This window comes from Poecilia reticulata, linkage group LG3 (assembly GCF_000633615.1).
Source record: "Poecilia reticulata strain Guanapo linkage group LG3, Guppy_female_1.0+MT, whole genome shotgun sequence".
Classification (NCBI taxonomy): Eukaryota; Metazoa; Chordata; class Actinopteri; order Cyprinodontiformes; family Poeciliidae; genus Poecilia; species Poecilia reticulata.
Window position 1 is genome coordinate 25402489 of NC_024333.1, and position 27284 is coordinate 25429772.

Sequence of the window (27284 nt, forward strand, 5' to 3'; positions counted from 1 at the left end):
GCATTCGCTCCCTCAGATTCCTTCTGTTTAGGAATTTTTGTTACCTTTACATATTTCAGATCATTAAACAAATGTTAATGCCACTCTAAGATAGCCTGAGTAAACACCAGAAGAGGTTTATATTAATGATTAAAACCTATTCAAACCAATGTTGCCCTTTGTGAAAAGTAAATGTCCCTTAAACCTAAATACCACTTGTAGTGGCAAAGATTCCCATTGAGAATTTGATAYAACTATGGACGAGTCTTTTAAATCGGTGTGGAAGAGTTTGACTCGCTCTAATTTGAGGAATTGTTTTAATTCAGCAGCTTGGGAGGGATTTTGAGGATGAGTAGCCCGTTTAGGGTCATGACACAGCTTCTCAATCAGRCGTCTCCAAAAACCTTTGTCTCTTTCTGGAGCCATTTAGTGGTAAACATACTTAATGCAGGTATTGTACTGATTACTGCTTTGTTGCATAACATCACATTCCTATCCTTTTGTTTGACTGCAAGCACAATGTTCCATAAAATACATGATGCCAGATGTACCCACAGCTTCCAAAGCCATCCACTTTTGTTTGAATATTTTCAAAAAGTCTTGGGAATCGTCAAGGTATTTTTTGGTAAATGTAAGACAGGCTGTTGAGTTCTTCTTGGTCAACAGCAGTTTTTACTTTCAAACTCTCTCACGTGTGACATTTTCACCTCGTCTATTTCTTATGGCTAAATCACAAACACCAAGTTTGACTAAGTGAGGTTTGCATTGCAAATCTTTTCTCAAATTTCTTTAGTTTGACTCATGAGAGTCAAACTTTGATCTTTGAATCTACTTTGTATGTATATGTTGGACATACTTTTATTTAACACAATTATTTAACATCTTAAATCTTTTTCGGAACAGTTTAGTCAACATGGGAAATCTGATCTAAATGGTTTGGAATGACTTTAAAATTAATACAGCATGATATGTGCTGCACTGAAAATCTTGATGTTGATTTATTTTTAAAGAAAATGTTAGAAATAGGTTAAACACCTGTTGGTGTCAAATTTCAGAATAAATTGTCTTTGTAAAAACATCGTTAGCAGATGTTAAACTGTCCAATCCTTCAGTATAGAGTTTAGACACTTTCCTTCTCCTACCAGATGGGGTATTGTTAGCAAAAAGTCTTTTTCGCTACTGTGTTGTTCTTGTTGATGTCATCTCTGCAATGCATCCAGCAAGAATTAAATTAAGCTTGGGTTATTGCCATAAAAGAGACTTAGAAAGCATGAGCTGTTTTTCTCCTAATTGATTGTTTTTGTTTTGTTTTGTCAAAATGAACATGAGCTGATACTGGATGCCTTCCTTTTGCAGAATGATTGTGCACAGCCCCTAATCATTTCTTCACGTTGAATTTACATTGCAAACACTCCTGGTCACATTACCTCACCCACATCAAAGGCTGCCTCCTGAAAAGCTCCGTGGAATATTAGYAGAGATTTAAAGCTCTCATCTCTCTGTTTCAGAAACATGCYGATTTGAAGTCATCTCCCTCTCTTTTTGCTTTTTTGTGTTCCATGTGTGAAGTTGGCCAACACTTTAATGACCCATTTACAAAACTTTTACACCTGCAACAAAAACGCTTTTATAGCTCTGGAAACCCCTGAGGCGCTAAGCCCTACCTGTTAGTCAATGTAATTGCCTTTATTAGCCTTTGAAAAATATGTAACCACAGCAGTTAAGATTTATTACRCATTTTATCAAAGCTGTATATCAGCAGAGAGGTGAAAAGTGAACCTTTGAGATCAAAAGTTTAAAGGCCCCTTGCCGCTGTGTGCCAACTCAACTCTTTGTTTTCCACTGTAGGTTTCTGATACATTATTGACTAACTTTGAATAAGTCTTAATAAAACATGCACCTACTTTACTTCAAATGTACAATGCGCCTGCAAGCAGGTGAATACCAGTGCAACCGTTACTCAGAAAAACACCCTCGATTGGATATCATTGACAAAAATAATGCAAAACGTGTTTCTAGATCTACAACTTACAAAATTGGATAGTTGCACAAGCCTTTCTGTCTGTACAATCGTATTAATCAGGTTACATCTAGTAGCTGACTAGAAATGTATTCAATTAGAGATGAGGGGTGAGGATATTGTGATGACAACTATGAAAGCGAGGAGTGAGCAAAATGTGGGTTAATTGCATTCAATATGGTAATCTCATTATTTAACAACAATGAAACATTATGGCACTGTGTATTTACTGCATGAAATCTCATCTTATCCACTTAAAAAAGTGTCGCTAGTATGGCAATTACAAAAGAATCATGACTCGCTGCTGGAAATAAGCTGGCTGTACAAACCATAATTTTGCAGTGTGTCACAAATCCAACAAAAACAGAACAGATTTGAAGTCCATAAGTTCAGGTTTTTGAGTGTAGACGTCATGGAGTATGATTCTAAAAAACATCTGGTTGTTGTGGGTGATCAGTCAAAGTTCTCTATGTTCTCTCTCAGTTTTTTTTTTTTGGTGGGGTCAGGCAAATGATTCAAATGGTGTAAAGGGTCAGAGGAACATAAGCAAAGAAAAGTATCTCAAGGGCATCAAGAAAGTGACTGGCACCTTCTACCAAAACCAAATTAGATGACAGACCTCTTTGATTTGTCAGGCCATGCATCATAAGTCTTCCTAAAAGGGCTTCTGTGCATATTGTTACAATTGCTGGTTAACTTTCCTACAATAACTTTCCATTTTAAAGAAAGACACCTGATTACAAAGTTACAGGCATCTCTTTTCCACTTTATGTCTAATAACACATTAGACATAAAGCTAAAATGTTCAAAATAGAATTTTTTAAGTCTTAGTTTATACTAATTAGTACCAAGGCTATAAGATCTGAAAAAAGAGAAGCAGTAGAGGATCAGAAAGTCTGCCTGACATAATCAGATGTTCTACAATTTCTCCAGATGACAAGTTCACAGTAAAGTTTACACAAAGCCTGCAGCTAGACCCTGTCACTGGAATCAAGATTGGAGAGCTCACTGTGGTAGGTAGCAGTTATTCTGAAGTGTTCATGCTAGCCAGATGGGACTAACCTACACACCAAGGTGGCCACATTCCTCCTTACTGCCTGTGCACACACATACGCACCCAGACACACGCAGTCATGCACTGACACACACCATGTTTGGAGCAGACGTCCTGCCAGCCACAAGCCACCACCTCAAAACATCCCTCACATCTGACCTTTAAACTGTAGATTTAAAATCTATGTAATTACAGAGAATGTTTTAACTTAGCAAGTAAACACAGCAGCAGAAATAGACACATCAACTTCTATATACAAGTGTGTGGGTGCCAGATATGCGTTTCTATTCATAGCTGACTGGAATTAGTGGCTTGTATCAATGTTCACCATAATGAACATGGAGCATCCACAGTTGCAGACAGCAGTTTGACAATATGAAAGCTAAAACAGACTTACTTACAGGTGCATCTCAATCAATTAAAAGATCATTGGAAAGTAGTTTAAAGCTAAGTTCATACATTTTACCTACACAGAATGAAATAATTAAAAGGTTTATTGCTGTTAATTCTGATGAATATGGCTTACACAAAATCCAATTTCACAAAAAATTTGAATATTACATCTAAAGACACATGAAAAATGATATTTTGTATCCCTCGTAATTAGCAATTTGCAAGCTGTTTACAGGTGACGATAACTGTGTTGTTTCCAAGCCTATCACTGGAAAGTTGAATGGAAGGAAAACTGCTACAGAAAAAAATGCATAAGCAATAGGGATAAACAAAACCTTGAGTTAGTTATGAAGCAATGGGCTTTAAAAGGTTTGTGGAGACTCTTGAGATGTGAAAACCTATCATGATATAAGCGTTCCATTGCAGTCGACATTGATAATTACTTATGAGTTTTTTTGTTTTTGAAATATCTAAAATACTGCCAAAGTGGTGGCATGACCTTTCCTTTTTAACTTACCCTTTTCATTCCCCACTATAGTTTTTTTAAGCAGTTATGAGGCAGGTAAGATAACAGATTGTTGCTAGGTAACCAAAGAGTGAGTGAGATAGTTGATACCACCAACCTTACCTAGCTGGCAGTGGAGGCTGATTGGGTAAAGCCTTTCCTCTGTCTACATCTCCCATAATACTGTGCAGTTCTGGATCTGACTTAAGTAAACTTATTGAATATTCTTGCAGACATTCTATCTATTGATATTGATCAGATGTCTGTCACAATATGCATTATTATAGATTTATTGTCCAGCCCCACTTAAGACCTGGATTTGTAGTTAAATGTAATTTTTTTTGGTGAGTTTGATAGTATGACACAGAACCCTTTCAGGAGCAGTGGACTGATTTGCTCTACCTCATCTAGAGAGTGAGATCCTCTGGAGTGTAAACCCACCAGGGACAGACAGCTTTCCTTTCAGAAGGGCCAATCTTCTGTTTAATTTTCCTTCAACTTGAAAACATCCCGTATAAGACAATCCAGACCTCCTCCAAGTTTGGCGCCACAGGAAGAGCCAAAACGGACTGGAACCTCTGTCAGGGAGAGGCACAATGCTCTCCAACATCTGTTTACCTAAATTTACTTCCTCCATCCCCTCCACCTCAGGTGGCCTCAGAGCCCTGGTCACTAAAGCATGCAAACACAAAGAGGATGAATACACCAGGGCTCATGGAAACTGTGGAGTGCACATCACTGGCATTTCCCTAGATCCTGTTAGTAAAACAAACAAAAGGAGAGGATCCATGCTGGGACTCTGTTAGCAGTGATAAATGGATTCACATATTAGGCTAAACACACGGGTAATGTGCAGATTCAGATTTGGGACTGCCTCCAGATTTCATTGTGCATGCATGCTCCTCTGCATGTGCTCAGTCTCATGAGAGCTTGATAGCAGTTTTATGCAGATGCCCATCTCGTCACATCTGAGAGCCACTTTTGAGTTCTCGGTCCAATTATTCAACACTTACCGCATGGGCCTGAGCGCGGTCCACAGGGGAGCCAGATAAACAAACAGCAAAGAATTATTCAGGATTTAAACACTTAAAAATCCACTTCAACAGAGCCATTTATGTGGTTAATTAAAACGAGCACTGCACTCCCAAAGAAAGCCCAGAACTACCATAAGGGCCCCGCTAACCTAGAGCGATTCCCAGACCCACACAAACAAAACCCTCTCCCTCCTTGTAATACAACCTCCTAAGCTCACACTGATGCATCTGTCTGTTATTATTTGAGGAAATCTTATGCATATCTGAAGGTCTGAGTACAAATAATAGAAGACATACCTATACGGAGCATTTAATGCATCTACTAAAAGACTGATTCTTTTCCTCCTTAAACTATTTGAACAGTGCTTAAACATAAAACTTTTCAGAGTGCTAAATACATCTTTCAATGGTAAGCAAATATTGCTTGAAAGCTGGAAGCGGATGATGGATTTCATAGAAGAAACAACAAAGAGACTATGATGTTACCAACAGACTGCAAGCAGTCATTGTCCTTATTACGGAGCCTATAATATCATATCAAAAGGGAGCAAAAATCAGCATTTTTTATGTCATCATCACAACCAATGAGATCTGGAGCCAATAAATATCTCTGGCAGCTAAGAACGCTTTTGAAACTGAAATGAAGGTTTAGGCCCCTTCCCACTGATGAAAAGAGCCAGATGGAAATGGATGTGTTGCCTTTTTGTTCTGTGTCAAAGGCACGCTAGGTCCAAAAAATCGTTCTGATCTGCATTGCATTGCAGAACTGGAAAGATCCCTTGCTGCACCTTTTTGACATTTTGTCAGGTTACAACCACAAACTGCCATGTATTTTTACACAACGTAGTGCTGCATAACTCTGTAAAGGAAGAAAAATCTGTAAAGTTTGGTGTGCATTTGCATTCAGTCTCTCTGAGTAATACATTTCTGAATAACCTTTTGCTGAATTTACAGTTGAAAGTCGTTTGAAAGTCTATGAAAAACATATTATTTTCCTTCCAGTTCACAATTTTGCACTACATTTTGTTGTTCATTCAAATAAAACCACAATAAAACACCTTGGAGTATGTGGTTATAATGTGGCAGAAAATAGAAAGTTTGAGGAGTATGAATTCCCTTTGGCATACTGACTGAATTAACAGCAAATATATTGGATTAAATGTTTTACACTTTCCTTCCCTTTCTCTTCCTTTAACCCATTGTCTCCACTCAACAAAGGAATATATTATATAAAATAAAAATCCAGTCCAGCCAAATAAATAAGAACATCTTCAGAATGCATCTGTTCTTTACGGGTTTTGAAATAAACATCACCCTCAAGTGTGCAACAAAATCCTTTAGCTAGGGAGACACTTTGATCAACAGCTATCCGTTGCTTCAAACTGAGCATATATTTGGGGAAACAAAGCACAATCTCAGCTGCTAATCCCCTGAGATTCAGAGCGCATTCCCAAAGAAGCCTTTGATCTCTGGAGTGCATCCGGACAGCTGACTTCAGACATACTGCACACTTGCATGCACACGCGAGGAACAGATATACACAAACACAAGCATTCGTCTCAGACTGATAATGTGCCAAAATGCACTTTTATTTGTGGTTGCCACATTTGGTGACAGCTGAAGATTTTTTTTTCTTGAATTGAGGTACATTAAGTGACTTCTACAACTAAATCCAACTGATTCAGGTCTACATTTCGGTACAAGCTGGTATTTGAAATACCTTATCTTGACTGTAGCCTATTCTTAATGCTTTAAATGGATTATTGAACGATGGCACTTTCTACCAACATCAAAAATATTGACATATTTTACTTTTTTAAACTGCTTGAGGTTTTTCACATTTTCAAACCACAAACTTCAATGTATTTTATTAGAAATTTCTGTGATGAACTAACAGAAACCATTGCATATTTGTGAAGTAGATGGAAAATGATTTTAACATTTTTTACTCTTCCAAACCTTAAAACTTTGGTGTATTTGTTTTCAGCCCCCTGAGACAGCACTTTGTAGAGGCACCTTTCACTGCAAACACAACTGGCACTCTTTTGGGATTATGTCTCTACCAGCTTTGCACATCTAAAAACTGACATTTTTTTCCAGTCATCTTTGCAAAATTGCTCAACCCCAGACACCTGGGACAGACAGCGTCTATGAAGAACAATTTTTAAGCTTTCCCACAAATTCCCATCTGTGCAGAATCAGTTTTCTATCCAAGATAGTATTCAATTTTGATCTCATTCGACAAGAGCACTCACATGGACTCTATTTACTAACTGTCTTCTTAGGGCTAATGGTACAGGGTTTTATTTTGGGGTATCAAACTAAAAGGGGATAAAAGTAAATGTACATCACACTTTTCAGATTCTTATTTTAAAAAATATTTGAAAAGTACTTCCACTTCAAATATATGCAGTACTTCGTCCTGGTCTTTCATGTAAAATTTCATTCCAATGCATTAAAGTACTAACTTGACAGGCATAAAGAGTCTAAATACATGGCTCTTAAACATCAGTGAAACATTTAGTGCAGTCCAGACAGTTTTATTTTACACTAAACTAATGTCATTGTTTCATAAGATTTTTTCCAACTGACAGTAATCCGCTCTGCTTTGTCATGAAAGAGAAACTCCTTCAGCTTTCAGTAAACTATGTGACATACAACGCCCGATGTGACATTAAAGCCACCTCCACATCCTGGACCCTCCCAGTCCTCCAGCTAATTTGATGTCAACCCAAGACCTCAGACACATCTTCTCACGATGGGAAAAAAAAATCACATAGCCTTTATGGCCAGGTGTTACCCCTCCTCCCAAAGGCTGGGCTTTTCTTCTCTTTAGAGAGTGGCTCCAAACTTTTCTCCCAGCCTCTTCAAAGAGCAACAACAGGTCCTTGGCCCCTTGGGACCACAGAGGGGGTAGAGCATGGTGGGAGAGGGGTATACGTCACACAGCATGCATGGGAGGCCAGTCGGTGGGAAAAGAAATTGCAATGCACTGGGAGAGGAGAAAAAAAGAGGAGAGGGAGAGGAAGAGGAGTCTGTAACTGAAAGGTGCTTTCAGCTTCTAGACAAGAGCCCCAGCTTTGTGAAAACGACCTGGAAAGAAAAAGCACAACACAAACCTGCCATGTGCTTAAAATCTTTAGGAGCATTTCCAAAAGGTCTTTCTACTTTWAAAAAAAATTGCTTCTAAAAACAATCAAAGACAATGCAACCAACTGTGAATCAGGGAAGGTGGGAGCAAGAGCGCCGATGCTATCCGCTTTTGAATTGCATTCTGTTGTCAAATGCACCTTTTGCTCTTTGTCTGAACGGCTCACAAACTTCTGTTGGAGAGGAAAATCTAAGCTTTGGGAACTGCAAGAGCAGCAGGCTGGGAAGCCTCAGTGTGGAGGGTTCTTTTAAACTACACACAGATTGGAGCTTCACAGAGAGGAGGAGCCATCAGTGTCACTACAAACACCTCCCTGCACGGCCCACTTCAAATGCAGCCGCATGTCATCAACCAACACAGGGCACATGAGAAACGCAACAAACAGATGGAGGATAGGAAGGCAGAGAGGGGAAGAGGGCAGAACCAAAGGGAGTGGGGCAGGGGGAGGTAACAGAATAGTAGAGGGTGGCTTATTAAAACAGAGCCTCTCATGTCAACATCTGACGATTACTCCCAAAGGAAGCAACAAACCGAACCAGCTGAAAAGTTTTCTGAAGTGAAAATACTCAGCTATTTATCCGCCTCTAACGATACACTTCTGCACGCTTCAAATATCAGATTTACGGCTGGGTGTGGATGTGGACACCGTGCTGCACGTCACTGAGGCTCACATGACTCTGATCTTATTGAGCTCCACTGTCCACCTGCTTACACTGCTCACTGCCCAACAAGAGTCTCTGTGAATTTTRTGAATGGGAAAGTACTCACACCTCTTTAAGCTTTTCATATTTTGATTGATCGCATCTACAAACTTCCAAACTTACTGGGGYTTTAATGGCATCCCAGCTAGAGMATAATTGCAAAGTGGTTGGAACGTAATAAAAGGTTTTGAACATTTTCTAGAGTWAAAAATGTGAAAAAGTGAAAARCAATCTCTTATAGTAAACACTTTTTGTTGATTCTTTCTGCCAACTCCCAATTTTCCAAACCCCGTGAGAGAAAAGCATTTCCACAGCAYGATGAAGCCACTACTATGTCCCACCATTAATGGGGTGTAAATACTTTAGCAACAATGCCAAACTGCTCATGTGAGCCACATCTCTCAGTCCAGACATTCTTTTAAAGTCGGCATTGTTCCTTTTGGGATTATAGTGTGGCGAAGATCGGCTCAGAAGAATTTCAAGCATGGACACCCCACTGGTGACACCCGACCCACATTCTCCTGAACCCTGGTCCAAAGAACAGTGGCTATAAATAACTATCCCACCAGGTATTCCATGCAACACYGACAACTTTTAAAGCCAAGGGAGGACTTGCGTTCATTTGGAGCGAGATTTCAACTCCTGTTTCTAACTACGCTTTTGGATCTGACTTTTACACATAAAAAGAAAAAAAATCCTTCACACATTACAAAATGAAAATAAACAATATTTTTGCTAGATGTTTTGTTKATAACAATCTTTAGATATTTTCCCTAACGAATAGATAATAAAATGAAAACCATTTTATTTACAGGTGAACTGATTAAACTTTCCTGGCCGACAGTTTTTCAGAGGTTTTATCTGCCAATTTTAATTTGACTGATTCAGTTTGTTTTTTTTATTTAAGGACTTTTACAGATAAAAGCACTGCACCTTCAAACTGTCTTTAATCTAAAAGAAACTAAAAATAATAGAAAATTAAGGATTTTAGGTATTTAATGATATGAGATCAATTGGTAGATACCAATCAAAGGCTGAAGGATTATTGCATCTACTTTTTATTCAGTAATCAATAAAAGTAAGGCTGACCCTGCAAATTATATATTACATAGTAGTGAAATGCAGGAATCAATAACTCTTTAAGACATCTGATAGGGAGAAACACAAACTATTACCTGATGTATTACAGATTTAATAACTTTTAAAAAGTATCCTAAATCTACATATTTAGTTTATATCACCTTGTGAATCAGAGGGATCCAGCAGAAAGTTAGATTGACAAAAGAATTTCAGTCTGTAACAATGGAAATTAATAAGAGGAAACTTCTATAGAAAGACATGCCATGCCAACAAGTTTACAGTCGACGCCCCCTCCWCTATTGGCCAAAAGCTTTTACACTGCGGTGTTGCTGGAAATAGAAAGCTGCTGAATATGCTGAGGAACAAAGGAATGGATGTTTGTTTTTCCGCTCATTATTTATTGTATGTGCTTGGTAATACTCTGGTTTAAAATGTTTAAATTGCCTCAAGTCATTTAAATAATGTGGAACAGTTGTACTGCTGCCAACAAGCTTTTAGAAAGAAAACCCAAAGTTTCTTCAAAATATATCAAAAACTAAGACATAAAACTGAGGTTGGAGATTGATCTTGCTTCAATAACTAATCCCGATTAGTAATGTCAACACCACCAGCAAAAAACTCCTAAAACTATCTACAATTTTACCTCATGATTAAGAACACATGTAATGCTAACGTAGCTTCCAGCACAAAACAAATGAATGATTTTATACTAGAGATTTTGTTTTTTTTTAATGTAATGCCCAAAAGAAAAATGCATAATTGTCCCAATTTCTTCAAGCTGTGCTTAACTGAATCATGCATTTCTACTTTAGAACTGACTTTTGTTTATAGTTACAAATTATATTTGTTCTMTAGCACATTCTCAATTTTTATGCAGACAATTGCTCACCAAAAATGCCTTGCACMWGTAGCTGTTTTCACTAACGGCAACTTGTTATGTTTTGTATCTTTGTTCTTCAGGTCCATTTTATTGCATTAAATTACCTTAAGTGAAGAAAAGCTGCAAGCATCAGTGGGTTCGGACATAAGTGATGCAAGAGTAAAATAGGGAAAAATAAGATGGTTTACCACATCAAGCAGTAGGTGCTGACATGTTCATGTTTATGGAATGACCCAAAAAATTAAATGATGCTATACAGCATCAAACAATAGTGTGTCATCTATTTAGAATGCAACAGATCTGGGATTTGGCTCTATGTTTAATAAACTAACAGATTTATGATGAAAATGTCTGRRTCCTGGGTGGGCGAACTCAGTTCCCATTTTTCTATTTAACAGGTCTCAATTCCTGAAAAATGCCTGCCTTTGAGGAAGGCATCTCTAACCAAAGAGGCTTAAAAGCTCCTCTGAAGCAATTCCAAAGGATCTCCCTTCTTGACAACAGCRGCACAGTGTTTACCACACTGCCAAAATACAAAACAAGCATGACCTCCAACATTTCTCCCCAGCCTTTACAATCCACACTTGTCACTGGACTGTCACACAGCAATGCTTTCAACTCAGCCTGGGTCTATTGTTAACTAAATTACAAGAGAGAGACTGAGAGAGGGAGACCCAGATCAGTTAAAGAGGCTGACATCATCAATGTTCCATGCACGAGTAAATGCGAGTTCAAGCAAGCAGTGTAAGCATTCACTGTTGCAGTACAAAACAACTACAGTGCTAAGCAAAAGTATTCACAGCCCCTTAAATTTTTTCACATTTTGTCACATTACAGCCACGAACATAAAATGTATTTTGTGAGGATTTTATGTGATGGGCCAACATAAAGTTGCAGATAAGAGAAAAGAAACTAATGATCTCAGTTTAACTACAACTGTTCTGTTAAAAACATCAAACAGGTCAAGCTTGGAAAAGCTTAAACATCTCATAGGAAGAGTTCAGAAAAATACAAACCAATCCTCCTAAACTGAGCATTCGAGCAAGAAAAGCATCAATCAGAAAAGTAGTCAAGAAGCCCACGGTAACTCTGGAGGAGTTGCAGAGTTGATTTGAGAATCTAAAGACAAGGCAACTATTAGTTCCTAGAGGAAAACCTGTTAGAGGCTGCAAAATACCTGAGAGTGCATGCAGTCACAGTCTATCTTTCCAGCAGATCAGAAACACTAATTATAACGCTAAAATGATTTGGTTTAAATAAATTGATAATGTGTGGCAGGACTTTAAAATTGATGTTCACAGATCTGACTGAGATTGAGGTATTTTTGAAAGAAGAATGGGCAGAAATGTCAGTCTGTAGATGTGCCCAGAGCGCTAGGTGTTTCTACAAAATACTATCTCTTAGGTGGGCTTCATAAATACGAGCTGCGTTTTTTATTTTATTTTACTTTCATTTGTCTAAAGAACATGAAAACCATCCCTAGCAATTATTCGCTTCTTTGTGTCGACCTGTGTTACAAAATTCCGATAAAAACAATAAAGTAAAGTAAATTTAACGTGCAAAAAATGTGGAAAACTTATAGGCTTGTGAATACTGTTGTAAGCCGGTCTATGAGCGCAAAACCAGCCTCGTGCTGAAACGGTGATAAACCCGATCGCAGTTTCAAAAACCGACATAAAGCATTGTTTCTAAAATTTTTTACTCAGACATGTTCAAGTGGGAAAATGGGGATACAACTTATCCCGAATTTTCCGAGTAAGTTGGCAGTATATAAGTGAACGTAGGTGGCCAGGGGAACTCACCCGTGCAGTCAGCCCGCAGTTACTCTTATGGTGACAGTCCTGTTGCTCGAGGCGAGAGCTCGTGCAGTAGTATTTCTGCTTCACGAGCCAGTCGTCGACTCCCTTTTTCGCCAAACAGGCATTCACAACAAAGCTGTCGCCTGAAACACAAAAAACACATGTTAGATGCTTAAAAGCAATAATTTATTAAGCAGAACTCATTCTACCGAAAAATAGGACTCTCTTCTCYAAGAGACGAACTMTACGTGTAACGTTTCCATTTACAAACTGACTGACAATATTAAAAGTGTACTATGAAGGGGAACAATAATAAAGTCTGCTTACCTTCTGGACTCTCCCTCGGTTTACAAATAGCGGCTTGAAAGACAGAAAAATGGAAAACAATGAATGWGTTACTAGAAAGTATCAAAGCGCAGTTGGAACAACTACTGCTGTGTTTTTTCCTATCGGGAATAAGAAATCGTACCATGCTTCGAGTGCAGTTTACCCATTTCTATACATCGAGTTGGAGTTGAAAACCATCAGAAGAATATAATCCAGTGAAATAACAACAGGCTGCGATATCCAGTCAGCGGAGCGTCCGTGGAGACCGAGAGCGCACTAGATGGAGTGAAGACCGTGTGGCCGAGGAGCAGAGTGAGTCTTTGATCCAAAGCGTTGCCGCCAATAGACACAAGCATGATTATAGGTTGAACAACTTCCGGTCGGCGCGTTCAAAATAAACCCAGKCMCGTAACCGAGCGGAAAGTTAAGATGAACCTGAATTAAATAACGTAACAGCATTTCACATTTTCATTTTTATTTTTGAAGGCATAAATATTAATCATAACCCCTGCAACTTTAAAATGCAATTTAAGCTAACCTACTTGACCTTAAAAAAAAAAGGGGGCTCACGCTCAAAATCTCAAAATTGACGGTAACAAATCCAAAGCGTCCAGATTCCGGAACCAGTTGCGTCTCTCGCTGTAACTTGATGCCGCTTGTGCAGCTTCGCCCCGCTTCAGTCTCTGTAAAGCGCTGATGAGGTGACATCAAAACGATTAAATTTTTAACTGTAAGAATATGATATCAGCCCCGAGTGTGAGCGAATGAGTGTAAACCCGCTGATTATAGTCTTAGTTTTCTCAAAAGAAGGGTCACCTTCCAGGCAGGGGTCACAGTCCTGGGCCCCAATCGGACGTGCAGCCTGTCACGTTTTTTGTTGTCACAGTTAATTGTAGACTAGAAACATGAAGTAAAAAAGAAAAGAACAAATTCTAAAAAAAAAAAAAAAAAAAAAAAAGGAAAAAATTGTATTATGAATCCCCAAACGCTATTTTTGCTCTGTTATGTTATACCTTGATCAATGAATGTATTCAAAAGTACAAGCAAGGCAAGTCTGAGTTATAAACAAACTGCTACAGCAGAGGACTCCCACGTCATGTCTACTTTGTAAGAAAAAATAGTCTTGGTTGTCATTTTACCAAAACAGATTATAAMAGAATGACAGGAGAAAAAGGCATGAGTTTTGCCRTAATTTATTACAACAATTTTCAGAAAATAAGTAGATGATCATGTGAATAAATAGGATTTCAAAARGAAAAGCAAGAGCTAGATTAAAACATAATTTTTTWGAAAAAAAGGTTTAAGTGCACCAAAACGTACTTCCTATGCATTGACATACTATTTTAAAGATTTATACTCAGCTTAATAAAGGGGTTATAGAAATAAAACATTAGTGAGGCAATTACATGAAAGTAAYACTTCAAATATTTTATGAATGTTTGACATGTTTAATTATATCTCACAGATTAAACATAGATCCACTGTGTTCCCCATTTGAAAAACACAGTTTAGGATCAGTCCAGCAAAGAATGACAATGTACRAAGACATGACTGATTGTTTCTATATGTCTGCAAAATGCTGTTTGTAAACATGGGGTCAATTTTAGCTCCACCTTCCAAACTTTCATGAATCTATTTAAGGTGTGATGCAATAACATTTGAAAAAAAAAAAAAAAAGTCCCTGCACAAAAATATAAAATAGGTCAGTGGCTCTTTGCAGTTTCTGGTGGGTTTAACAAGGACCAACCTTCAGCGCCGGGTCTCATAAAACCTTTAGCTGGCTCTGAGAACAAAGGAGGATAAGGTTGCATGACGATTGAATTGCATTTGAATTTATAACCCTTTTAGAATTAGATAAATCAAGTCAACAATTATGCACCCATTTGGGCCTCTTGAGGTCAGAATCAAATCAGGATTAGTGCACAGCGCTCATCTCTCTGTTTGAGGTCTCTGACATGAGAATAAGAGTCTTATTGGACTGAGGCAGCAGATGAAAGCAAGCTAAGATGCTTTTGATGTCTTCAGATATACAGCATAAAGACAGCAGCTACTGGGCCATTTCATGCCAGGCTGCCAGTCTCTCAGTGTGACAGTAATATTGCACACAGTGGGCCTCACCCTGCCAACCGAAAACATTAAGGTTCCAGATGTTCTCCCAAGAAGTCTTCTGTAAATTATATCYGCAGAAGATCAAAAGTTAATGTTAATCACGCACAGAAGTTCCGCCGCATTCAAGGATTCCTTTCACCCTTTTCCTYTAAAATACTTTCAATCATAACTCTAAATACAACACATTTTTCTAATAAAGAAACAGATTACATTAATCCTTCATAGATTAGATTGAATTATACTAAATCAAAGGGACAAGTTATAAAAGAAAAAATAATTTTAAAAGTAAAAACAACACCATTTTCTAATCCGATCAATCAGATAATAAGAATATATTACTTTTAATTACTTATTTAACTTTGCATGAATTACTCTACTTTTACCCAGACTGATGCTAAAGGGTATACATTAGTAGGAATACAATTATTTATTTTACTTATTTAAGAATCCTTTACAAAARCATATTCAACAAACAGAAAGCACCTTGGAGAAACTTATCTTAAGCCTGTTGGATTTGTTTAATCCTTAATTTTACATCTTCAAAGAAAAAGCAAAACTTAGGCAGATCTAAATGAGCCAGTGTTTTATTTGCTCATTTAGAAAAATTAACTATTCTCCATTCATGATTGGATTGGGCTCCCAGGAGTTTTTATTAAGACACTGAAATACTTGAAATGATCTGTCATCACATCTTAGCATGTTTTATGTTATAAAGCATAGCTTGTCAAACAAGATAAGTGAGTTGAGCGATCAGAATAAGTCATTAGATGGAATTGGATATGTGTTCAGCATTAGTTATGAGTTTGAAAGAACCAAATAATTTAGTTTCACACAAATCAGTTTCAGACCTCTCTGTTCATGCTTAATCTTGAACAGTTCCATGAGACAATTGTTCATGTCTCAAGTCGGATTGATGAARCAGAGATCCATAGAGTTGGGTCAACACTGCACATTTTTTTGTTCAATTTACCCCCAATTTTTAGTCAGTCAGTCTGCTCTAGTTGCGGTCAGTCAGCAAAGCTAATCAGCACAAAAAAACTGGTCTGACTGAGYAAAGATTCCTCAAGAGGTTATCCAGGGACAGGACATATTAACCGTTGTGCATGCGAGGACTGAGGCAAACGTAGAGGACTGTGGCAAATGATACAAGTTTTACGTGTGTGGGGTCGGTTGGACCCCATTTCTAGACACAAGGGWTAAGAYAGTTTTACCAAACTTTACACCAAGTGGAAGGGGAGTCTGGCTAAATAGAGACACAGAAAGTTTGACCTAACTACTAAGATGTCACACTTGTCCTGTGAAAAGTTTACTCTAGGCCCAGTGCCCTGCAATTTATAGAAGTGACCACCCAACACCCCTCAATCAAATGGCTGAATTATCTCCTCAGTATGCAGTCAAGTCCTTTACAGACCTACTAATGACCTCTATTTGACTCAGGTGTGTTGAAGTAGAAAGACATCTAAAAAAATCTATAAGCTTCTTGGGGCATTCTGGGCRTCTTCCTTCAGAGGTTTTCTGGGTCTTCCCTGCACAAAGGAGACCCTGGAACAAACCCAGAACATGCAGAAGAGATTATATTTGTCTTTGGGAATGGCTAGGAAGTTCCAATGATGAGCTAGAGAGGATCATTGTTACTTCCAGAYAAAGCCCTTCAAAACCAGACTGATTTAGCTTTATTTGATTATGCAGATWAAATAAAATAAACAAATAAATACAGACTCCTCACCTCCCATGAGCTCCCATAGATGACTTGGTGTTGTATGGGTTTAGATAAACAGCCTTSTTAGAAAATACATCTAAATAGATGAAGAGCCAGTTCATGGAAAATGTAAGTTTCAACTACAGTAAATGATAGTTGGATGGATTTTTAGTAAAGTTACATTGCCTTGTTCACCATAACATCTTTTGTAAAAGTTAGTAAAACTTTMGGAAAGGTGAAAGGTACAATATAAATACAGAAGCTTAATATCTAAGTCTATTCACCAGAAGCATGTTCATAAATCATCCTTCTATGCTTACGACTCAGTAGTAGTTCTAACTTCATCATAACATGTTGTACCAAGAGGAATCTAGCCCTTCTTTGAACTGGACTGCCGCAGACACACAGATGAGCTTGTTATTATAGCAACTTGCCCAAATTTGCTGGGAAAGAAGGCCTGTCCCTCTGACACACTTCCTGTCCTTTGAAGAGGCCAACGGAGAGATGGCTTTGCGAGCCCTACTTCCAAGCTCTTGCCTTTGATGCTTGTGAAAGCGGAGGTGGCAAGGGTTTAAAGCCATCCCAAGGATATGAAGATACCCTGGCCCCCACCCCCAGCCTACAATCAATCCCCGTTATCGTGGGATGGAGTTATTTTATACTGGCCCTTTATCAAATTGGAGAACAAATATCTGAGGTTTATTGAGTCATTTATCAAACCCAGAGAAGAGACAAGTTTTTAATTCCTTTGTGTTCCCTTGTCTCCATAGAATAAATCTAAACACTGGGGGCAGCTGCTCGTTGATGTAGGTGGCCTTGATTGATTAACGTAGATCGCTCTTAKGGAAAATCCTCAGTAGYCAATACTGACTCATTCCATCATATAATTTGTCATACTCTTTTGAAAAAATAAATGGTGGCAGTCAGGCTMGAGTCAGGGGGGAATCTAATGATWTTTGGCTGTTCGTTCTAACAATTTTAGGGACCTGATGCCTGCCGAGGCCACTGGGGAGAGTGTTTCCTGAAGGTGAAGAAGAGGGTGTGAAGCAGAGAGAGAGAGAGAAGAGCAGCTGCCGGTCGCAAAAAACTCAGACATGTGACTGTTGCCTTTATGTGGGGGAACAAAAGGGCATGAGCCTTGCAAAGGGCAGAAGACAATCGTGACTGAAGTAAAGTGATGATTCCTGCCATGGTAGTGACTCGGCCTATTATGGTGGCCCAGCGTGTGATGTGTCAGGCCTTTAAGAGGAAAAACAGCCTGCTTGTTGGCGATTGCTTTTCTGCATGTTGTGTTTGCCCAATATCTAGCATTAGTAGTTCTCAAATCTTAAAATTTGTTTTTATATTTTTGGAAAAGTTCATATAGACTCATAAAATCGGTGAAGCAACATATACACACATAAGCTAATTTTTTTTTAGCATTTCTTGATGAAAGATATCTCAACCAGACTGCTGATTCGGGATTTTGCATTATTTGTTTGTAGTGTAAAGTAGGGGAATCCATTCCGTCCCGCTTATAAATTCCTTTTTATCTTTATGGCGGCATATAAAACACCTCTAACAGAGCCTGAAGCCCACTGACACGTCCTATTTTTTAAAATATGCCCACAGTAAAAGCAAGCTCTCCGGTGGTGTGCAGATAAATGTCCGCATTCCGACTTTTAGGCCTTCTGCTAAATGTCTGGTAATTTTTACAACAAAGGTTCCTCCAAAATTAGGCCTGTATAATCAATGATTTCTGCTTCTGTACTCCTCTTTACTATCTCCCGTCAGCACTGGCTGCTTTTTTGAAGCAGTGGGGGTGTAGCCCCATCCAGAACGAGGACACAATTAGTGTATTGAGCCGAAAACAGTGGGGTTCTCCTTTGATGTGGGGATCAAATGAAAGAGCTGTGTGTTTTTGTCCAAAATGACAGGCTTGCCAGGTTTACTAATGGGTAGCTAATAGAAAGAGAGGTTTATGATGCTCATTAATTACACAGTCTGTCATGTGTTGGAAGGGCAGAATACAGGAGATATAGGGGGGSAAAGAAAAATAATGTGGGGTGCAACTAAGAAAGCAATAGAAGGCTGGGGGTGGCGGTGGCTAGAMGGTAAAGGAGAAATTGGAAAAGAGTGGAAAGAAATGGGAAGGGCGATGAGATGATCTCCACAGAGGTCTTTGGACCAGATCTGAGATGTTGGAGAGCAAGAAAGGGAAGAGGAACAAAAAGAAAGAAACAGGAGGAGATAAAATAATCCCTTCCCARAGATAAGAGCAGCCACCAAGACAGGAGCTTCAAAGAGCAGGAGACACTCTCATGGGAGCGTGCCATAAACCGTTTCCTCATCTTCAGAGGAAAATTCAGTCCCTGATCCAAACAAGCCCCTGCTCTCAGCACCCACCACCCTGCAGGCGTCCAACACCCGGCGACTCCCGGGGTGCCGTGAACACTTCCAAGCAACTCTCCCTTTGAACTGGTCGGATTCACGTTGAGTGGCGATGATGATCCGCACATTAGGTGCTAATGTAAATAGCTAATGAAGAGAGGAGAAAAAAATTGCAGCCTGTCACTCCCACTGCAGGGAAGGCCAGTGATCTCTGCTATCAGYTTGGGCCAGCACAACTCCTATGKACCYTCTGTTTGTCATTTCARGCTGAGCCACTGAAAATATAGCCTGCTTCTTTGTGAAGCAGCCAAGGTGTGACTTAAGAGATGCTGCTAGCGGATATTTGGGCATGTTTATGTTAAATGAGACTAATTAACATTGGACTGAGACCTCTGAGACATGCATGCTACTAAAGTTGCAGAGTTGGGACTTCTCAGTTGGACAAGCTTTATTTGCCAACCCTACATGCATCTTTCTCAAAGCTATTTTTTGATCATACTTTAAAGACAAATATCTTTAAGCTAGGATGAGCTTTTGGTGCCTGATTGTCCTATATTGTAGTGGTATTCAAGGTCTAGCTCTATAACCAGAATTACATGCTTCCTAACAATGTACCTCATGTTTCCCCTGTGTTTTCAGAGATTCTCCACAAGCTTTTAAGGTGCTGTCATTTTAAACCTACCATCACCACTGGAAGGTATTCAGATGTTTCTATTATCTACTCATCTTCCACTGCTGTCCAAAGAAGATCCTCTATTCTGGTCATAACAACAGTCGGTTGTTAATGCTTACAAATCCCATAGCCAACTGGTTGGAAAAACAGATGTCATCACTACATCAAAAAATCAGGTTGTGAAACATCCTGTATTGAACAATACAGCATGGTTACTACCTTGCTTAGGAGCTCAGAGTAAAAATACAATGTTTTGAATTCATTCATATGATCATTTCCCCTAAACAAACCAAACAGATATCTCAGTCTTTTGTGAAAGGAGATTGTACCACATGAAACCTTTTAGTTCTGTTTAATTGTATTATTCTGAATCTTAACACCTTTGGTTTTCAGTCAGACAGTCTTATGTCAGCACTAGCAAAATAGCATTATTATCTATTTTGATCTGCAGGTTGCAGATTTCATCACACAGATAAAACACAATGGCAGCTGGTTTGGGACTAACATAAAATATTACTTCCAAACAGTTTTGTAAAAATCACTCATGAGAAATTCCAATCTATTTAAGTTGCTTTCTTAGAAGAGGTACATTTTATGTCAATAAGTGCATGAATACACAGCATGATTGCAGAACAAATTGATCTACAGAAAAAAAACAACTTCTGTCAGTATGGCACACCCTCAAAGAAACTACTCAAAGGTCTTTTTTAGTTTGCAGTGTTTTTTCTGTATTCTTTTTATGTTTATTCTAAAAACATGCTATGTTAAAGCAAGTCTAAAATTGCAGCTCGCTGTCAGTGAAAACAGGCATGCCAGAAGCACTGTTGTAAAGCAACTGCTTTTAATAATTTTTTTCCCCACTACAACAAAACAATTTTGAACTGGCTCACAACCAGAGCCACAGAACAATGTCTGTATCTGCTCAACTGCAGAACAGCAGTGACATTTCCAAAGTAAAGCAACAAATTTAAATCTAATTCTTTACAGGGTGGTTTCTACCACACAATCCTCAAATAAAACTGGCTGATATCTCTTTAATGCAATATTCTAGTTAAACCACAATGTTCAAATAAGACATATCAAACCTCTGAGTCTGAGTAGACCTTTCTCTCTTTCAAGATATTTTGTATGATATTGTAAATCATAGGACAGGGTATGAAAAATTTAGAACTGCATTTCAGTATTCAATATCTGAACTGGACTGTGCAATGTAAATTATCATAGTCTTGCCAACTACTACCCATTAATCAAAAGAAGTTGTTCATGCAAGGTGTGAGTCCATCACAAAGACAAACCACGATTTCCATCCATCTCTCAAGACAAAAAAAAAGGACCTGCATATTTGTGAAGCACCTAAAGATAAACTATATGGGAAGATGCAACAATACAAAAGAGCTTACATTTTGTGTACACCTAATAGTACTACACCAGATTAAAAGGAGCTACTGATATCATGCTCTGGTATGCACTAAACTTTAGAAAACCAGTCCACCTGAGTTGATGTGCTACTAATAAGCTGATGATTGCACCWTTACAGCAAGGCTGAAACTGATGTTGGAGAGTAAGAATATTCTTGAAAATGTTAGGAAATCGTGCAGAGTGTGTGAATTGCCTATGTGTTATGACRATAACATCATGGTAGTATAGCAAGGAAAGCAGCAAGTGACAATTAAGTCATAGTACTAAGAACATATTGGCATCATTACTGCTACATTGAAATTGGGCTGTAATATAATCACATTTGAATAGTCATGGAGTTCCAAGAGATTTTGTGGTGGTCTTAATCTGATGAGAAGGGGGCCTTAGCAATGTCAYGCTCAGCAGTTGAGTGMAAGTTTCTGAGAYATCCAGGGTTATGGSCTAGCAAGTAAATCTTGTAATTAAACCATTTCTATTTACAAAGAGAAGGAAACMCCTGCTTCCTATTTGAACATGAGAAAATGCCCTCTGAACCCATCCAAAACATGTCTACCTACTCAGTATTTTTGTATGACTGCTGACTTTTTTTTTTTTTTCAAAGCTTTGATTTTTACAAACAATTGGTACTGCTGGGTGGATACAACAGGACAAAAATAGATCATTTCCAAACACATCACTCTAAAACTCAAGAAAGGTGTCAATTCAACCAGATAAAGACAAAGAACATAAAATACACTTTTTGACTTACTTTGTGTTCATCTGTTGGATAAAACCCTCAATAAAATTCATTGATCTTTGTTGTCRTGAAATGGAAATAAGGTTGAGGTGTATAAACACTGCCACAGGAAGTGTAATGACATTGCTACAGATTGATATCTCCATTATATAAACCTGAAGATAAACTGAACACAATTTTGTTTCAACTGAAGACAACAGAAAATGTCCTTAGTTCTTTATTACAGAGATTGTAAAACTTTAGGCTTCAGATTCTAAGCAGGAAAATCTACCTGCATGGCCACAGATAAGCTGAGTAGTCACAATAGTTCATATAAGCATCAACTTACATCAATTTGTGGTTGTGAGACRGTCGTGTACATGCAATGCTTTTCCAAACAGTGAGTGTGTGATGAGTGGGTGATGTGACCCCTGAAGCCGGGTCACGGCATGATGGCCCAGTGTCCATGTTGCAAGGCACCACCCTCTCCTGCACGAGGGGGCAACAGGGTCTTCACAATAAGGCAATTCTTCTCTGTAATGAATTCTTGTTCCCAGGCAGAGAAAGGCTGGCCAGTTGGAGGCCTGCTGGTTCAACACTGACTCTAAAGTTGGGGGTTGGGATGAAGGGACAGAGGGGTGAGGGTACGTGGTGGTCAGTCACATCACTCTGCTGAAGGTTTTGCTTTTTGTTCCCTGATGAACAAGGAATAAGACAAAGTAGAGCAAGTGACTGTCACATYSAGGTTACGGACTAAAAATAMATTTTTAATGATGCGTTTCATTTGGCACTTACTTTGTTTTCCCCATATAAAYGCCAGAACTAGTTTATATTGTTTATCATTCAGCTGTTGAGAGGAAAAACTAGCGGTTGGAGAGAAGAGGAACCATCCCCCATTCCTGAGGCTCAGCTGTCTTTCCAGCTCCTCGTGATTTCAACAATCTCATGTGCTGTATATTTTTTTAATGCATCTGAGTTCATAAAGTGGTTTTTGCCTCACTTCGCTWTGTTTTGTCATCGTAGTTCTGAAATACAGGTGAAATTTTTATACTTGCAAAGATTTATTAATCATGGCCTTTTGTAGAGATATTCACACCCTCTCATTCACCTCCTGTCTATGTCTGACTCTCATTGTGTGTTGGGTAACATCTGGAGAGCATCTGGGTCACAACAACCTCTGATGCTCTGTGAGCGTCACCATCATCTGTTAAAACTTGAGTCCCAGCTCATTACCACAGTGAGCTTTAACTTTAAAACTTACAAACTGCTGCAGAGGTCAATAAGTTTTCAGTGTTTTTGTACAAAAAGGARTTCAAATAGCAAGTGGCTTAGCAAACAGTTCTAAAGATATTTGATACTGATAGGTTTAATATTATTGCTGTTTGCATCAGTGGCTGATTGAACCAGGTGAGACTAATCAGCTGAATGAAGAGTATCTGAGTAAGAGACTAAACTTAGATAAGAACGTAAAAGAAAGTGACCAAAACACATAAAGAGMTAAGGATACCAAAACAAAAACCAAATGTGGAGGCAGTGGATGGCAAAAACTAAAAACCAGAAATTATCCAAAGACAAAAACCAAGGTGAGAACCAAAACTCAAAGACCCACAGTTGATAACATGTATGTTATAACTGAACCCTCCCAAAAATGATTTSATTCCACAATTTAAAGACTAAAATTGGCATTACATTCAAGCACATAATGTACGCTTCAACTTGGATGTGTATAATTTTATATTTGATCATTTGGGCTTTTGAAAAAAACACATCCGTCCATGTTAAGCCCAAAATAACAGGTTGTAATGACACTTTTAATAAATTTTTGGGTTCCTTCCAAAGTTAGTGAAACAGGATTGAAACATTTTTATGATTTAGTGACATCTTTGCTTGGTCATCAGAAGATCTTACACATCCTCAACAATGYCTCACATRAAGGACTTCTGCTCACGCTCTAACTCGATTATCATACACAAATCTTCACCTTGTCACACACACTGGTGGCAAGCTTTGTCGCCAGCTTGTTTTGTCAAGGTTTCAGGTTGCTTCTCTTAGCATCATAGCAGTCTGAGGTTGTTTCCGCTGAGGAGTTTGCAGGGCTTTAATTGAGAGCAGATGAAGAGGCCCCTGCGTGCCTCCATAGTGATGTCAGCGCAGGCTGAGGGAAAAGGGATCATGGGATAGGGGGCGGGGTGGGTTTTGGAGTGGGGAGAGGGAGGCTAGGACTCTGATAAAWGGCCGAAGCTCAGTGGGCATTMAGGTGGACAACAAATGTGRAAATATTTTGTCGTTAAAAAAGTGGTGGACCTCAGTGAAAGCTGCAGAAAATGGGCCGGTATCTTTCAGAGTGCTCCCACCAGCAATGATSTAATCAGGAAGATGCTAATGAAGCCTGTATTTCCAACTTAAAGCATCAGTATTGCTTCTTTTTGTCGTTCTGTGCTTGTTGACATTCTCTGATCTGAAATGTAAATCCGTTAACCGCTTTGCTCTTATCCCAGCACACACAAGCCGTGCCCACCTAGTGCTGCCCTGACCCACTTCCCCGCATGCTGGACATTTGCATGAAAGGAACGAAACCCGATGCCAAAACAAACATCAATTAAAGCTGTCAAACACCACCAAAAACAGCTGCAGCTTTGAACAGCTCGACCAGCAGGCTTCAAAAGAGAGCCGTCTTTAAAGGGCTGCCTCGAGTGTACCAAAGGCCAGGCTGGAATTAGCACAGCCCTGGTAAAAGCAGAAATTGCCTCCGTTTATGAGCTGAGACAAAACACTATTGAAGTAAATGCTCTWTGGAAATAAATGTTTTTATCTCATTTAAAGCTATTTAAATAGGTAAAGTGGTCAATGAAACAATACCTTGGTTTTCTTCTGACTCTAGCCCTTAGAATAAAGCAACAAATGGGCTTTGTTAAYGAAAATGACATCAAAAGCTCCATCAAAATAGCTTTATTTCTTAAGTATCATCGTAGTGATTTGTTCATAAAGGATTTCATCTGAGTTTAATCCATTATGGCTCCTCTTCTCTTGTCCATTTGCTCATACAGGGCTCCCACTGAGTAGCTGCCATGGCTCATTACAGCCATAGGACCAACCATTTTGTGCCCGTACAGACTGGCTGACATTGTAGHCAAAATCTCACTCCTGTTCCTCCGAACCCAGTAACAGGTGATGACTGCTCTTAAACATTGGAGGGGGGCAAAGTGAAAATMTGARAGTGATAAACATTTAAACCTGACTTTAAGCTTAATATGGAAGAGATCAAACCGATTTCCCTCTTAACCCACTGGTAACACTTAAAGCTGTTTATCATTTCCATGTCATTCCCAGTAAATCCTTCTAAAGTGATTACGTTTTCAAAAAGGGATGATGACTGTCATGAAAAATAAGACCTTTTGACATGTCTTTACCATGTTCCATAATGCAGCTGCAGATGAGGTCACTGCWGCAACTGCCTTTATGTTTTAGCCTTGAATCAATCCTCTGAGATTGCATGTCTCTTTGTTTTTAGTGTGTCATTAGCACATTGTGTGAATATATCTTAAAATATATTCATATTTCTCCATGTTAGAGTTGMAAYATCACATTGTAACAATGCATGTTGTTATAGTARCAATAACAACATGTATTGTTACTGAACCACCACAGTTTTTCACCACTCTCACCTAAAAATTATGCTCACTTGTCTTTTCATTCAATTTGGTGTTAATCTGATCTGATTTAAGGTATTGGATTACAGTCTCGACTACTGTATTTTTAAATGATCAGTACTAGACTCACCCCCTGGTAACTGGTTGTAAGTAAACTTCCTGTCATTTTATGCCAGCTGCACTGCCAGCTGCTTTCTTTTACATGGCATGCAAAACTRATTTACAGGTTTTATTGATCAAATCTGAGGTTTCTGATAATAAACACAGAGGGCCTAAAATGACTCCCTGTCTGTTTTTCTGTATCGTGTAACCTACTATGCTTACTGTGYTCACAAATAGCTCTTGGTGCATCTAACAGGTAAGAGAGTTTCTAAGAAAAAAAACACAATTTTGGCCTTGCACAATTAGCTGTAGCCACATGAGCCAAAATGATTAATGAACAGATAGGAAACAATGTAAGTACTAAAGGGCACAGGTGATAATGAAAACGCCACATCAGCAAAAGTGTGACTTGGTATTGACCATTGCCTATTCTTAAATATTGACCAGGATTCACCTGAATACTGTTGATAAAAAATCCTAGTTGAGACATTCCTGGTTTTCTCTCTTTTGGTGTGTGCCACAAAAGAAAATGTGCAGATAAAGACAATACCAAAGCACTCCACACCAAAGCAATGCAAGACTGACTGAAGATGTTACAACTCAGAAGATTAAACAYTCCATGCTTGTCTTTACCCAGAAGAGGAAAACAAAGCTCTTGGTTTCTAGAGATCTATGAYAGCAGTAGAGACTAAATGGTTTCTGTGTTGGTGTGCAGATTGATTAGCAGTTTAAATATTCCAGAAGGGMTAAATAAGAATTCAATGGGGTTTTTTAAACAAAAAATAAAAAAAGAAGAAGAAAAGAAAATATCASAGTGGTGGATGTTGCTTAATGCTATGTCATSGTTTAATTTTTACGTGAAAGCAATGATTGAAACAWTTTTATAACAAGATAGAAATCTTTCCATTTCTTTATTTATTCACACGTGAATTAAGTAGTTTTGATTTTAATTATCTAAAWTWATTWTTKTTTTATCCAAATCYTTATCAAAYCGCTAACYTTCAAAACCATGATTTATCTGTACCACATACATATTCATTTTATCATAAAGATAACAGATTGTTTTAAATGTTGTGGATTTGTGGATGTGTCCACATTTAATAGACGTTTACTGAATGCTCTTTTCAGTCCCTCTCACCCAATGACTGCTGGAGGTAGTAAAGACAATGCCAACTGAAACCAGATTGTGTTGCAGCCATTACTACTTTCTGCTTGAAGCTATGTGGAACATTTCACATTGCAGGTGCTATTTAACAAAATATTCAGCCAAACAAAAAAAAGTAGAAATTATTTATTTCAACRTTTTGCACAGAAAAGCACCTTAGGAACCTAGAAATCTTTCAAAACACTTAAAAGAGRTTAAAACATTTTGCCCTGCTACATGCGGTTTACTGAATGAACAAAGTCGACATAACTTTGGAAGAGGATAAATAAAAGCTGTGCTCTGCTTTGATCTCAGGTCTTTGAGAAGAATCTTCTTTGCAAAATGTTAATCTACTTCTACATTGCAGATTACCCCCGCCCCTCCTCAAAATGTGAATGTTCTCTGATGGTCAAGGTAGTATTGACCCACTTAGGCATCTTTGATCCACAGCCTCTTCTAACAGATTCTCCACACACACGA

General features: G+C 38.5%; 1 protein-coding gene across 1 annotated transcript in view; it reads right to left on the reverse strand.

The window, feature by feature from the left end:
- The window catches only part of nkd1 (NKD inhibitor of WNT signaling pathway 1), a 33857-nt gene extending 20068 nt beyond the window's left edge, over positions 1 to 13789 (reverse strand). Inside the window, exons 1-3 of the mRNA XM_008405553.2 lie at positions 13066 to 13789; positions 12924 to 12956; positions 12600 to 12739 (exon numbers count right to left, since the gene is read on the reverse strand). Of these exons, the coding sequence (XP_008403775.1) occupies positions 12600 to 12739; positions 12924 to 12956; positions 13066 to 13090 (198 nt within the window). The 5' untranslated portion in view covers positions 13091 to 13789. The remainder of the gene's footprint in view (positions 1 to 12599; positions 12740 to 12923; positions 12957 to 13065) is intronic.
- Positions 13790 to 27284: the final 13495 nt, after the last annotated feature.